We start from the raw sequence: 13,932 nt of genomic DNA on the forward strand, positions 1-13,932 counted from the left end.
GAATTTGTAGAATTATTAAATGTATACATGTATACTGAAGCAAATAAAATACATGTATGTCAATATGCATATAAAGATTTGATTGCTTATTCTTCATTATGTGTATAGAAGCTTTTTTTATATGGAATTTTTATCACACTGTAATGATGATTTTATAACCTCATAATTTTTTCATTTCACATGCTGAATACTATCATTTAGTAAAAAAAAGTATTTAAAAAAAAAAAAAGAGAGGTTCGACCGAGATCTCTCACACTTGAAGCGAGAGACATAACCACTAGACCACGGAATCGCTTTAAATAGGGTGAAGTATATGCAGAAGTGAAGTCACATACATGTATATATTCATGTTTTCATGTTCGGTATTCTCAAAATTTTACACAATCCATGGTGTTTGATTTCTTTAGCCTTTATTAAACAGTTCTAATAGATGTAATAAGAACATAAAGTCCGCCGAGAACCTGTTTTATACGCAATAACTCTCCTCATGCCCCTGCGCTAAAAATAGCGACATGTAATACTATAAATACTAATAAAACAAACGGGGCGGGGCACTTTGAGAGGGGCGAGAGACGTCCTAGGGAGTTTTGATATAAAATTACATTGCATAAGCTCAAAATCTTCAAGAAATATCGCCCGGAAATAATAGTATTTCACACAGACAGAATGTATAAATTTACGACCTTGAACTTTGACCTTTTGACCTCAAAATCAATAGGGGTCCTCATTAGGCCACAGGGAGCTGTTATATAAAATTTCATTGCAATAGCTCAAATGGTTCTAGAGATATCGTGTGGAAACGAAAGTGTTTTAACAGACAGAATTTGCTTATTTATGACCTTGACCTTTTACCTTTTGACCTCAAAATCAATAGGGGTCTTCTTTAGTCCACAAGGAGTTGCTATGCTAAATTTCATTGCAAAAGCACAAAGGGTTCTCGAGATATCGTGTGGAAACGAAAGCGTTACAGACAGACAGAAAGACGGACGGACGGACGGACAGACGGACGGACAAACCCAAATTAATATCCCCCACTTTTCAAGCGGGGGACAAAAATATACACTGTAATACTGCATTCTCGACTCCGTATGAAAAGATATTTTTAACACAACGGGAAACAAATTCATACCAAAAAGAAAACTTGTGAAACATTAATTATAAAAAGAATGTCTTTATTATGAGTAAACTTATATAAAACATATTTGTATTGTAAATAAATATTAATATCTATAGCCTCGACTTCGTATGGACCGACATAAACACACCCCGAATATGACTCCAAAAAGCTGCAAAAGAGAAATAAAAAGATCAATTACCGAGGCTAAGTCGTAATAAGACTCACAGATTGATTAGAGATATAACTTAGAACTGGTAATAAGCGTGCAGTTACCATGACAACAATGGCGGCTATAGCAATTCCACCAATCATGAGGGCGTGGCCTTGTATGTAGTGAACAATTTCATCATAACACCCCTGGAAAAAGTAGTGGATTTTGTTTATTTTAAATGCTAAGAACAAGGAATAGTATTTTTAGAATTGTTTAATCGTTATATACCGGAGTCTTTGACAATAAAATGAAAAGTTTTACCGTATGGTACATGTAAGGGTTTTTCCTATAGGGACCGATAAATGGAGGGTCATTATTTGGAGGGCCCTGGAAGGAGGAGGCTTTGTTACACATTGCTAGATCCCCATCCGGGTTACAGCAGCTCTCCGGGACTAACTGACCATCTTAAAAAAAGAAAAGTTAGATAAAAAAAAATAAATAAGATAACAATATGTGAAGCATGGCGTATTTAGGTTTTTCGTTGGAAGAGTTTCGAATAATTTTGTCAAATTACGTAAAATTATTTAAAGTAAATTGTTCAGAAAATCGTAAACATTATTACCATTGAAAAACTTCAAAACTTACACTCTTTCACATTTTAACTGGATTGTAAAGTGATAAAGTACATGTGCATATGTATCAACATTTTGTTGTTGTCAACTCCATTCAAACTGGACTAGCAGTAGATACAGCTTACATGCTGCAACATTACCATAATTAATCTTATCATTTTTGGGCTAAAAATATCAGTATTCTTACCGGATTCCTTGGTTCTGAACCATTCCGACTTTATTTTGTAGATTGCCCAGGAGTCTGTGGAATTGGCGTCTCCAGAAACACCGCAACACTTCAACTGCAAAAAAAGAGACCAGAATGAGAGGCAATAACAGAAACACCGCAACACTTCAACTGCAAAAAAGTTCAGAATGAGAGGCAATAACAGATATAGCACAACACTTCAACAACAAAAAAATACCAGGATTCTAGACACTAACAGTGACAGCAACACTCAAACTGAAAAAAGAGCCAGACTGAGAGACAATAACAGTGTCATCGCAACTTTTCAGCTGCACAAGATCAGAATTAAAGACTTCACAGAGGCGCCGCAACACTTTAACTGCACAAGATCAGAATTAAGACATTACAAAACTAACTTCACAAAAAGACAAAGAAACCGCAACATTTTAATTGCTTTAAAAATTATTTAAGAAACATCGCAACTTTTTAATTGCACACAAAACACTATCACAGAATCAATTGCCAAAAATGAAGACTATTATAGGCTCCTCGACCCTTCAACTGCACAAAAAGACCGAAAATGAAGATTATCATAGAGACATCGCCACATTCCAATTGCACAAGAAGAATGTCACAGATACCGCAACATTTTAACTGTAAAAATGCCAGAATAAGAGACAATCACAGAGACATCGCAACATTTCAACTGCAAAAAAGTCCAGAATTAAAGACAATCACAGAGATCGATATCACAACATAGCAAAGAAGACTTTGATAAAGACACGAGCAACTAACGCTGCACAAATGAAAGTCAAGTCGATATACAGACGGAAAGTTCATAGATTAGAAAAAAAAACTGAATGAGAGAGTGAACAACTACATTAATTAAGGAATATTTACATCCACTGAATATTTTCTCCTTTATTTCTTAAGAAAACCCGTTGCGTTAATCACTGCATGAACTACATTAGGCATGTCGCCTGTACAGATTTCTTGATCAGTGGCTGTTCCATCAATGAAATGTATTAAGACGTTCGCATCATTAATACAATAATTAAACTTTTTAATCCTGCTCTAAATGAGTATTTAACAGATATAAATATAAACAATAAAATGTTTCTTTGTTTGTTATTACTGGAATTAAAAAGCTATTGCAGAAAAAATTTACATAACCCGCTTACGCGGGTAATGAATTTTTCTGCAACAGCTGCTTCCGTTAATTCCAGTAATAACAAACAAAGAAAGCATTTTATTGTTTAAATATAACCAAGAAATATCAAAAGTTTCAGTTCTCAGTATATTTTGAACGCGATGTATGCACTTGAGCTCATAAACATTCTTTGAATTCTGGAGTAACAATATTTTCCTATAATGACAGGTGTGACCAGTCGACAGGGATTGCTCATTCCTCCGTGGCACCTGATCCCACCTTTGATGTTTTTAAGGCCCGTGTTTGCTATTCTCCTAATGTGTATTATTTGATAGACCTTTGAGATTGAAGTCTGTTCGTTTTCTCCATATATTTCATTGAAAGTAATGACAATCATTTGAATGATCTTAAAATCTCATCATACAAGAATGTTGCAAGTTCGGTTGAAATTGAACCAGGAGTTATTGAGAAGAAGATGATAATATGTATATAAATTGACACAAAACACCTTTGGGTAAAGGGAATTTTAAATTTTAAACGTGAAGGAATAATATTTGAAAATTAAAACAAGTGAGCATTTATAACAGTATTTTTGTCTTTTATTTCAATTTTTTGTTCTAAATGATATTTTTTTTTCAAAACTTGAATCATAGACAAGAAAAATCACAGGCAACTACATGTATATTCAGTCAACGAGCGAAAAAATATCATCCACAATCCCAACTTATGCATTTTGTACCAAATCAAAAATCTAGTTCCAATATGAATGCCTTTAAAAATACTTTTCATAGGGACTTTTTCGAAAATCTTTGCACATATTCTTTGCTCTGTATTTAAGGAGGGATAAGATGATATACATGTACCTGCAATTTTAGTATGTTTATAGGTGGTATTTTGCATTTGAGCGGATGTTGTAACCGTCATCAGTGACGTAGCATCGTTTTTGAAAGTGGGGGGGGGGGGGCAGCCAGGGAAAAAAATTACTTACCTGAAAAAGTTGACAAGCCAAAAAAAAAAAATGCCCAAAGAAGAAAATCCTATTTCGAGAGGGGATGGGTGGGTGGAGGGGGAGGGGTGTTCAAGACCAACTTTTTTCAATGCCAACCTTCTTCCAGTACCAATTTTTTCGACCAACAATACTACATTTCCCTTATATCACAAAAATGGGGGGAGCCTTTTAATGAACATTTCCTATAGTATATGCTGGGGAAAAAAGTGGAGGGGAGCCCCCCCCCCCTACCCCGTTGCTACGTGCCTGTCATATTGTGTGTTAGACCACGCACCTGTTTCTGTAGGAAGTCCCACATCTCCGTCACCACGCGATTTTCAGGATCCTGTTGGTTGACGCCATACTTCTCTATTAGGACGGTCTTCATCGATTCCCTCGTCTGATGTGACGTCTTCAACGAGAATTTGTTCAATTTAAATTTGAATATTTGACAATTAATTGTCATATACATAATTTAAGGTAGTAAATTCAAAAGAGGATAATTCGACAATACAAGATAGGAGCAGAGCAAACACGGAGCTCCAAAACGTCAGAGGAGTGATCAGGTGCCATGGAGGAGTGAGCATCCCCTGCTGACCGGTCAAACCCGCTTGTGCTCCTTGTCATGATCGGGAAATAACAGAAAAATCCGTCGTCAATTCAGTGTATAAATAATGGACTAACAATATAGTATGAAAAACATCAGTCAACATTTGACTCAATGAAAAATTGTATTTACTGACAAGGTCATTGTATCGACCATAGAACTTACGAAAAGATGACTTTAAACGGGACTGCTGATATTCTTGTTTCATCAACTTGTTTGTCAATAATTTACCTCGTATAAGAAATTGTTCATAGGTAGAATATGCTCGTTTGTTTCGAATCAACTGAGATAAATAAACTCCGTATGCAGATGATTAAGGCGTATTGCTGCTGTAAGTAAGGGAAGTTGACGATATAAAAGCTAAAGTCATCACGTTATCATAGAGCTTGGTTGTTAGATTACCATTAATGTCTCTTTCAAGTAAAAAATCCAAGTATGAAACAGATGTGCCAGACTCTGTGGTAACTTTTATCTAAAGCTCACCAGGATATATCGTATCGACATAGGAATGGAAATTACCATTGTTAATTGACAGTACGTCGTCGATATGTCTAAATGTCGAGTTGAAGATCACAACAAGTGTTTTCTTCTTTTCACGCATAGGATTTTGCACAAATTTAATTCTGCTTCATATGAATACGAAAATAGGTCTGCTAATAACGGAGCTTAATTAATATCCATGGGAATTCCAATACAAATCTAAGCAAGTCTTTGCATACTTCATGAAGATTTGTTATTTTTTAAATGTTTCATTTTATATAAGAAAATAATGCTTCCAAATATTTTACCTTTTTTTTATTGATGGAGTATTAATACGGGGGTATTTTTTTCCCACGTTCACCCCAATTTTCATCATCTAACATTATCTTTCTCCCATTTACCCGCACTCTTAAATTACACTTACCTGACCAAGGAACAGGAAAACTAGCACTGAGGTTGTTAGTAATACGACGAATACAATCGTCATCAAAACAGAATACTGAAAAAAAGATTAAACTTTGAATCTATGTGTCCATGACTATCATCACATTATACAATGTATTTGAAACAAATACCCCTGGAAAATCTAATCAATGAGCAAATAATTTTAGAAATGTAATTCTGGGAAGTAACATGTTTTTTTTTTTGTCTTTTTACGAATTTTATTGTTATAATTATTTATCTTTTGGACTTACACTGGCCAGCATGACCTTGCTTTCTTTGGCAGCACCCACACAACCACAAAGTGAGATGACGGCGATAGAAGCGCCCCCTGCGATGGCGACATAGGCCGCGATATGGTACAGCTCATTCCCCAGGACTCCGGACAATTCTCTCGGTCCATAGTCTGATACTAGGATGTACACCCCTAAAGCCGTACAGGCTGCCCCGGCCAACTGTACAAAAATGTTTCATAAATAGGAGAGGGACAGAAGTCACGTGATTGTCATCTCAAAAAATCAAACACGAACACTCTTCTTCTTTACAAAAATAGCTACTTTGAAATTATCACTAAGAATTAAATGTATATCTTACACTACTAGTATTCTGTTGGGGAAAAGAATTTTCCCCCAGAAAAAAGATAATATAAGTACTTCACGGGCTAAATTCTTCAGTTTTAAAATTGTGAAATTCGCCGATTCACATTTTTTTAAATAAATGGTTGAAAATAAAACAAATGATAAGCTGAAAAATCCGTTGACTCTGTGATTAACTCCTCGTTTTGGAATAGGTGGTTACATGTAATAGAAAACAGAAAAACATACAAACACCAGAAGATTGAAGATCAAAGATCCAGATTTCAGAAAGCTCATCGAACTTGACATCTCAGAATCCTGCAAAGAAATTGTTTAAGATGCATCACATATAAAATCTAATTTTAGGATTTAACTAATTAGCTCAAATTTTCACGACTTGTCAAACAAAATACCATGCGTCTTTATTATGTAGCGTAATCGTTTTTACCCGGGAGTTGATCAGTGCATGATTACGCAACACCAGGAAGTGATCAGGTGCTAGAAGGAAGCTTACTATATACAACAGTCATGACACATTAATAAAACATTTCTGTGTTAATAATAAACTTACTACAATTTATGTAGTATATTATAGACGTTTTAACAAAATGATCCTCAAAAATCAATTTAAAGTCTAATAATTAATCAATTTTCGAATCATTTCCTTTTCTCTTATTTATTAATTTATTTATTGAAAACTTAAACCATACATTTTAAAGACGAGTTTTTATTCAAGCAATTGATTATCCATCATGAGGTGGTGAAACAAGCATGCACCCCCCTTTTTTCTATAAACTATTAGCACAATGCCGACTTTTTTCTTTTCTGTTCTTTTTCCAGTTTGAAATATGAACGAAATCGATAATTGAACTTGCCTTTTTTTACATAAAAAAATAAACATTTGAAATTGTTAATGTGATTGCAAATATGTCAAATTAAAGAAATTTTTCTTATTGAAAAAATTTCCTTTGCGCCCTTACCTTTTGAGCATTATATCCCGCACTACTGTTTTGCCGGTATGACGTCAGTATGTTACGTTTTTGTCCCCTCCGGCCCCTCTGTACACCTAGCTAATTATGTCAGGGATCCACCCGAATAGGTAACATTCTACAGAGAATTACATTATACATTAATATATATATTATCATAAATATTGGCTGTAGATGAATAGATTACCAACAACTTTCAGTTAGGCATTATTTTGGTTTAAGGATGGTGGATTTTTTTGTGTGTGATTTGTATTTTTCTGTGTCTGTCTTTTATCTTAAATACTGTATAAAAAATATCGCTAAAATAGCAATTTTCATAAAGATATTTCAGAGATACTTGATTTTTTTTCCGGAGTTTTAATTAAAACATAGAAAAACACAATACAAGGCCTCTGACGAGATATCCCTTCAGTAAATTAGGGGGAGGGAGAAGGCAGATTTAGATGGGGATAACCGTCAGTTGCTTTTTTAATGTACAGAGAGGGCACTGTTGGTTTATTTTTCGTAAATTTTTACTTACAAAAAGTGCCTCCTGGCAAAATTGTATAGCTGCAGAACTGTAGCTATCCGAAAAAAATGTATCGACAGGCCGGTCTCCCCGCCTCTGGTTATCCATCCCATTTTTTTTTAGACCAACGAGCTGCAGATCTGCAGCTAGCAAAATTGGGGAAGGAGATGGGGCGACCCCCCCACCGCTCCGCCTTCAGGAGGTCTATGGGCCCGCCGTTTTAACGCGGAGTGGAGTCCAGGCCATGAGACGCATGCCTTAGGTATTTACCTACATTTCAGAAGTATTTTCGATTCTTACTTGTTGGGGTTTTGGGGTTTTGTTTAGACAAATTACTTAATCTTATCTACATCAATATTGTTACTAACTTTAAATTTCTGTTGAATTAAAAGAATTACTTGACTTGATTACTTAGAAAATATTCCAGCTTGTTGCTTTAATCAATATTGATGTTTTATATCCATGTTTATGCAAAGTAAATCCTTTCTGCAAAGAAAAACATCTGGTTTTTATTCAATTAAAATATTTCGGATTACTAAGAAGGAAATGGAAGCTTTAGAATTTAAAGGTTGAGTTGCAATGTCTTTTGCAAACTTTCTTTGCACCAAAGTAAACAACAAAGATCAATACTTACAGGAAGGGTAAAGGGACATGCTGTGTTTGTCTGAAGGTAAGATAAAATGTGTGGAGCTAACAAGCTATTTCAAACAATACAAATCAGGACTGAGCCAACACAGACCTCTAAAACATCAGGAGGTGGGATCAGGTGCCATGGAGGAGTGAGCATCTCTTGAAGACTGGTCACACCCGTTGTGTACATGTGTTTTTCGTCATGATTACACCGACAGTTCAGTGTGTAAATAATTGCCCATAACAATTAGTTTGAAAAACATCAGTCAGTATTTGACTTAAATGATAGACTGAATTTGCTGACAATGTCATTGTATCGACCATAGAGATTACAAAACGATGACATTAAACGAGACTGCTTATATTCTTGTTTCGTCAACTTGTTTGTCAATAACTTAACTCGTTGAAGACACTGTTCATACGTACAGCATAAAACTTAAGAAATGATGACTGTAAACGAGGCTGTTGATATTCTTGTTTCGTCAACTTGTTTGTCAATAACTTAACTCGTTGAAGACACTGTTCATATACGTACAGCATAAAACTTGTAAACGAGGCTGTTGATATTCTTGTTTCGTCAACTTGTTTGTCAATAACTTAACTCGTTGAAGACACTGTTCATACGTACAACATAAAACTTAAGAAATGATGACTGTAAACGAAGCTGTTGGTATTCTTGTTTCGTCAATTTGTTTGTCAGTTTCTTAAAAACTTAGCTCGTTGAAGACACTGTTCATAAGTACAGCATAACACTAAAAAGATAATGACTGTTAACGAAGCTGTTGGTATTCTTGTTTCGTCAACTTGTTTGTCAATAACTTAACTCGTTGAAGACACTGTTAATACATCCAACATGCTCTTGCACTTTACATCAATTAAGAATTATAAAACCCCATATACAAGTGATGTGTGTATATTGCCGTGTCAATAAGGGAAGCTGACGATTTAAAAGTTAAAGTCATCACGTTTGTCATCAAGCTTTGTTCGATTCTTTTTCTAATAAAAATTCAAATTTGGAATAGATTTCATCAGACTCTTCTGTTCCTAAGACCATGAACTGAACAGACTTTATAGTCAACATGTCAATTCAATATTAGTATTGAAATAATTTTGATAATGAAACAAAATTTTCATCACATGTTAAAATTGGAATATTTTACCAAACTGCGAATGTATTTTGAAGTACATGTACTTATTTTAAATAAAACGCAAGATATTCAAAATCAGATTAAGTCCGGTCTCAGTTTATGGTCTCGAGGTGTCTTTTATTTCGAATTAAAAGGGATGTATTGAATCAAAGAAGGAATGAAAATGAATATTGTTAATAAATAAAACTTCGTCGATATAACTCAAGGTCACAAAAAGAATTTTTTTTCATATAGAAAATATTTGAATAAATTCTGTTTCATGCGAATATAAAAACAGGCCCCGAGTGCGGTCCTTTGAACAAGATCGGATAAACCGAGGTCCCATGTCGCAGTCAATTTTGGCACCAAAAAGAGCCCTCCACTCAATGGCCCTGAGTACCGAGTATAAATATATAAAGGGTGTCGTCTCCATATGAGTGAAAAATTCTCGAAAGGAACGTAAACAACAAACAAAGAAAAATATGTCTGTTAAAAATGGGGCACAATTAGCGCCCATGGGAATCAAGGGAGATTGCTGGAAAACGTGATCTCTAAAAACTTAGAACTTGGACAAGATCTACATGGATCGACATGTCTGATAGCTGAGAAGTAAAGACGGACTAGATGAGTAACTAAATCGAGATAGATTCATTTATGTTCAAGACCAAAAATCAGCGCAGTATGTGCGTCTAGAAAAACGAACGGAAAACCAAGTATACAGAAAAGACTGAATGACATATACGGAGAGAAAACATATAATCTTCACCAGTAGGATCTAGTAAATGGCATTAACTGAAAATCAATGTCCTCTAGCATAGACATAAGTTATTCTTTAGAATTTCAACAAAAAAAAAAAAAAAAAGATATGTAAATTCAATCCCCATTTAAACTTCTCAGTCCATCATGTAATTATACCATTCAAGAAGGGCATTCACAAATTAATTAAGTCGAAAATACATATAAAAAGTTAAAAAAAGACAAGTGGACACTCATCCTCGCAATGGTAGGGGTCCTGGGTCAACATGATGCCGTTGGACACCAGCAACCGGGAACGTGTTGACTCAGAACCCCCTAGGATTGTGGTCTCTCTGTAATCCGGTGGGTCAGGATTTGAACAAACTTGAATCTACACAATCTGGTGGTTTTGAAATATATTCCGATGTAAAACTTTGATCCCCCATTTTACCACTCTGTATACTCGGTTGTACTCGCGGCCTGTTTTGAATAAACTTGAATCTACACTACCTGACGTTGCTTCCAAAAGAGCATGACTTAACAAGGCTTTGTTGTTCTTGAGAAAAATATTCTGAAAGATTTCTATATAAATCTTTGATTTCCACTGGGGTTATGATTTGAACAAAGAATCTTCACTACCTGAAAATGATACCATATTAATATTTCTATTAAACATGGCTTCGCTGTTCTTGAGATTTTTTTCATATATACATGTATACATTTCAACATATTTTGGCCTAGTGGTTCTTGAGATTTTTAAAACATGCCAACAAAAAAAGTAAATTTAAACAATTTAAATCCCTTTTACTTAAGGATAGAAGGTTTGGTTGGGTTCGTGGTTTTGAAGTAGAAAACGTGAAAAGTTTACAAATTAACGGATGAACAGACAGACAGACTCTGGACAAAATGTGATCAGAAAAGCTCACTAGAGCTTTCACCTCAGGTGAGCTAAAAATTGAAAAAAAGTTCAAAAGTTTACAACCGACGGACGATGACGGAGCAATGTGTCACAAAGGTAACCTAAAGTTTAAACATTATAGATTTTTGTAAACATGGTGTTTTTGCTCAAGTTCGTGAAAGTAAAATTTTGTTAAAACCTATATGCTAAAAGTAGCTGGAATCGGTTTTCAGTAGAATAATAGTTTCGCAGACCTTGAAGCGTAGTGTGCAGATTACTTTATGCTACGACGCCTTCAGCCTTGAACCGTAGACCTGTCATGTTCACAGGATTGGAGATGGTGTTTGCTCATAAAATATATATGCTCTTGAGCTATTTTTGATAGAACACTTCCATGATACCGTATGCTCAAGATGAAGCAACCTTTAAACACTTCATAATTTGTTAAAGTGCAAGTTTGGTTCATTGAAAGTTTGTTTGCTCTAAAAAACGTGGTTATTCAAAGACTTTATAAACTAACCAACGTCATAGGCGTCAGAACGGGTAGGTTCAGCTCCCCTCCTTTTTTTGTCCCCCGCTTTCGCGAAAGCGAGGGGACATTAAACATTTCTCACCTGAATTGTAGCTAGGAAAAACTTTATCCTTGCTCATAACTTTTGATTTAGTGGAAAAGTTTCATATTTCACATGTGTATATTCCTTGTGACAAGACCTTTCTTTGGGTAAATTTGACCTTTTGACCTTGATCTTAGAGTATGACGCACTTTACACATAAATTCCAAACTTTTACTTTGACCATAACTTTTTAAAGAATTTTCATATTTCAAATATATATTTCAATGTAAAACTTTTTTACTTTGGCCATAACTTTTGAACGGTAAAGGCTGGGACTCTTATACTTCACATACTCAGTATATAAACCTTGTGATGAGATCATTTTGTGGATACCAACAACTTTAACCTTGACCTTGGAATTTGACCTACTTTTAAAAAGCTTTTAATCTACACTTGAATACATTGTAGGATAATTGTTTGCAAAATTACTTGACTAAAAATCAAGTTTCATCTTTATGAACAGTGGAATACTTTTGAAATAAGAAGAAAAATACAAGAAGTTATTTTATAAAACATGTGTATGGTGCACCCCAGTATTTGCAAGATTTATTACAACAATGCATTTTACCAGATAATTCTTATCCCTTAAGGAATCAGAACAATCTTACATTTCCTATTCCACAAGCCAAAACAATTTCATTTATGAAAAGTTTCCTCCCTTCAACTATAAGACTTTGGAATGGTTTACCATCTAAAGGTACTTGGACACAGATTTGAAGTTAATTTTTTCTGCATAACATCATGAATTATATATTTTAATAGCATTTCACACAAAAAATAATTCAAAATCTTAATGTAAAGATTAAAACTGAAAAGCTTTCACAAATTTTAAGCTAATTCTTAATCTTCAGGAAAAGTGAGCTGAGAAATATTAAAAATTAAATCCAGAAAAAAATTTTATTCAGAGTAAAAAGTTTAGCAAACCCAAGTATCGTCATTCCGTTGTGTACGGCGAGCACACTCGTGTTATATACACAGTTTTTGTAAACAAGGCTAAAGTTGAAACACTATAGCTCTTTCAAAGTTTGCTCACCATCTTTAATATATTGTGTGTTTGTTTTGCTTTCGAAAATTGAATTTTTGAATTATATCATTTATAATTCATTTTTGTAAGGATGTATCGGGTTAAAATTCGTTGACGTGTCTACCCGCCAAAAAATTAAAAATTTTAAAACTTCAATGAAATAAGATTTTTAATTAATTTTTGTGTATATAAAATATATAAGTAATATTATAGAGAAAAAAAATTAACTTCAAATCACAAGTACCTAAAATTACAGTTGGAATCGTAAAGAATATATACTGCATAAAACCTAAGAAATAATACAATTATGGAAGTCGTAAAATGAATATATTGACTTATTTAATCATTTTTTAATCATTTTAAAGGAAGATAAAAGTTGTGACATGTGCGGGTTTAGTTCAGAAACATCATATCACAATAATCTCACATACAACCAAAATATTGCAATATTTAAACTTGTTCAAGAATTTATTGCAAATACAAAGCGATTTGCATATTTTATATGCTTTTGTTTTTTAATTGTCAAACCACAGAACCAAAACCTATTTATGTTTTCTTCTTATTTTTTTTTAAATTTATACAATTATTAATATAATTGCCAGTCATATATGTTAAAATATGAATTTAAATTACATGTATATACTCAGTAATCATGCAGCTCATATATTTTTTTTGTTCTTCTTAATTTGCCTTGTTATATACAGTGCAAATACATATATATTTATAAGTGTTATTAGCTTTTATATATCGCTATTATGTTCATTCATAATAAAATAGTTTAAATTAAATTAAAAACTTTAAATAGAACGTTCGACAAGGGCAATTCTTTTTAATACTTGTTGCAAGACTTCCATTGTATATAAAAAACTTTGACCCTTTGACCTTGGAGTTTAACCTAGTTTTAAAAACCTTAAACCTTGGCGATAACTTTTGAACGATTCAGACAAGGGATTTCATACTTCACCTATGTAATATTTGTGGCAAGACCTTCCATCAAATTTGACCTTTTGACCTTGGAGTTGACCCACGTTTACACAAAAATTCCAAACTTTTATTTTGGCTATAACCTTTGAACGGTAAATACTAGGGCTTTCCTATTT

At 33.9% G+C, this 13,932-nt stretch overlaps 1 protein-coding gene across 2 annotated transcripts; it reads right to left on the bottom strand.

Annotated features, from left to right (window-relative positions):
* Positions 1-1,072: 1,072 nt before the first annotated feature.
* LOC134252769 (CD151 antigen-like) lies at positions 1,073-7,473 on the bottom strand. Of its 2 annotated transcripts, XM_062735283.1 has the most exons (9): positions 7,288-7,472; positions 6,557-6,625; positions 5,987-6,187; positions 5,716-5,790; positions 4,500-4,616; positions 2,088-2,181; positions 1,590-1,732; positions 1,391-1,474; positions 1,073-1,286 (listed from the first exon to the last, which is right to left on the bottom strand). In XM_062735283.1, the coding sequence occupies exons 2-9, from the start codon at positions 6,614-6,616 to the stop codon at positions 1,221-1,223; spliced, it is 840 nt and encodes a 279-aa protein (XP_062591267.1). In that variant the 5' UTR covers positions 6,617-6,625; positions 7,288-7,472; the 3' UTR covers positions 1,073-1,220. The 2 variants fall into 2 exon arrangements, with proteins under 2 accessions (XP_062591267.1, XP_062591266.1); XM_062735282.1 differs by having other exon boundaries at positions 1,073-1,474; positions 7,288-7,473.
* Positions 7,474-13,932: the final 6,459 nt, after the last annotated feature.

The sequence above is a fragment of the Saccostrea cucullata genome, unplaced genomic scaffold (assembly GCF_032062105.1).
Source record: "Saccostrea cucullata isolate Sc308-1 unplaced genomic scaffold, CSIRO_AGI_Scuc_v1 ctg101, whole genome shotgun sequence".
Taxonomy (NCBI): domain Eukaryota; kingdom Metazoa; phylum Mollusca; class Bivalvia; order Ostreida; family Ostreidae; genus Saccostrea; species Saccostrea cuccullata.

Bases quoted from the DNA above. Each gene is read 5' to 3' on its own strand.
- LOC134252769 (XM_062735282.1), bottom strand. From the start codon at position 6,616: ATGTCAAGTTCGATGAGCTTTCTGAAATCTGGATCTTTGATCTTCAAT. The intron at 6,188-6,556 runs GTATGTTTTTCT...ATTTTTGTACAG, and splicing joins TCTTCAATCTTCTGGTGTTT to TTGGCCGGGGCAGCCTGTAC. The intron at 1,733-2,087 runs GTAAGAATACTG...TCTTTTTTTAAG, and splicing joins GTTCAGAACCAAGGAATCCG to ATGGTCAGTTAGTCCCGGAG.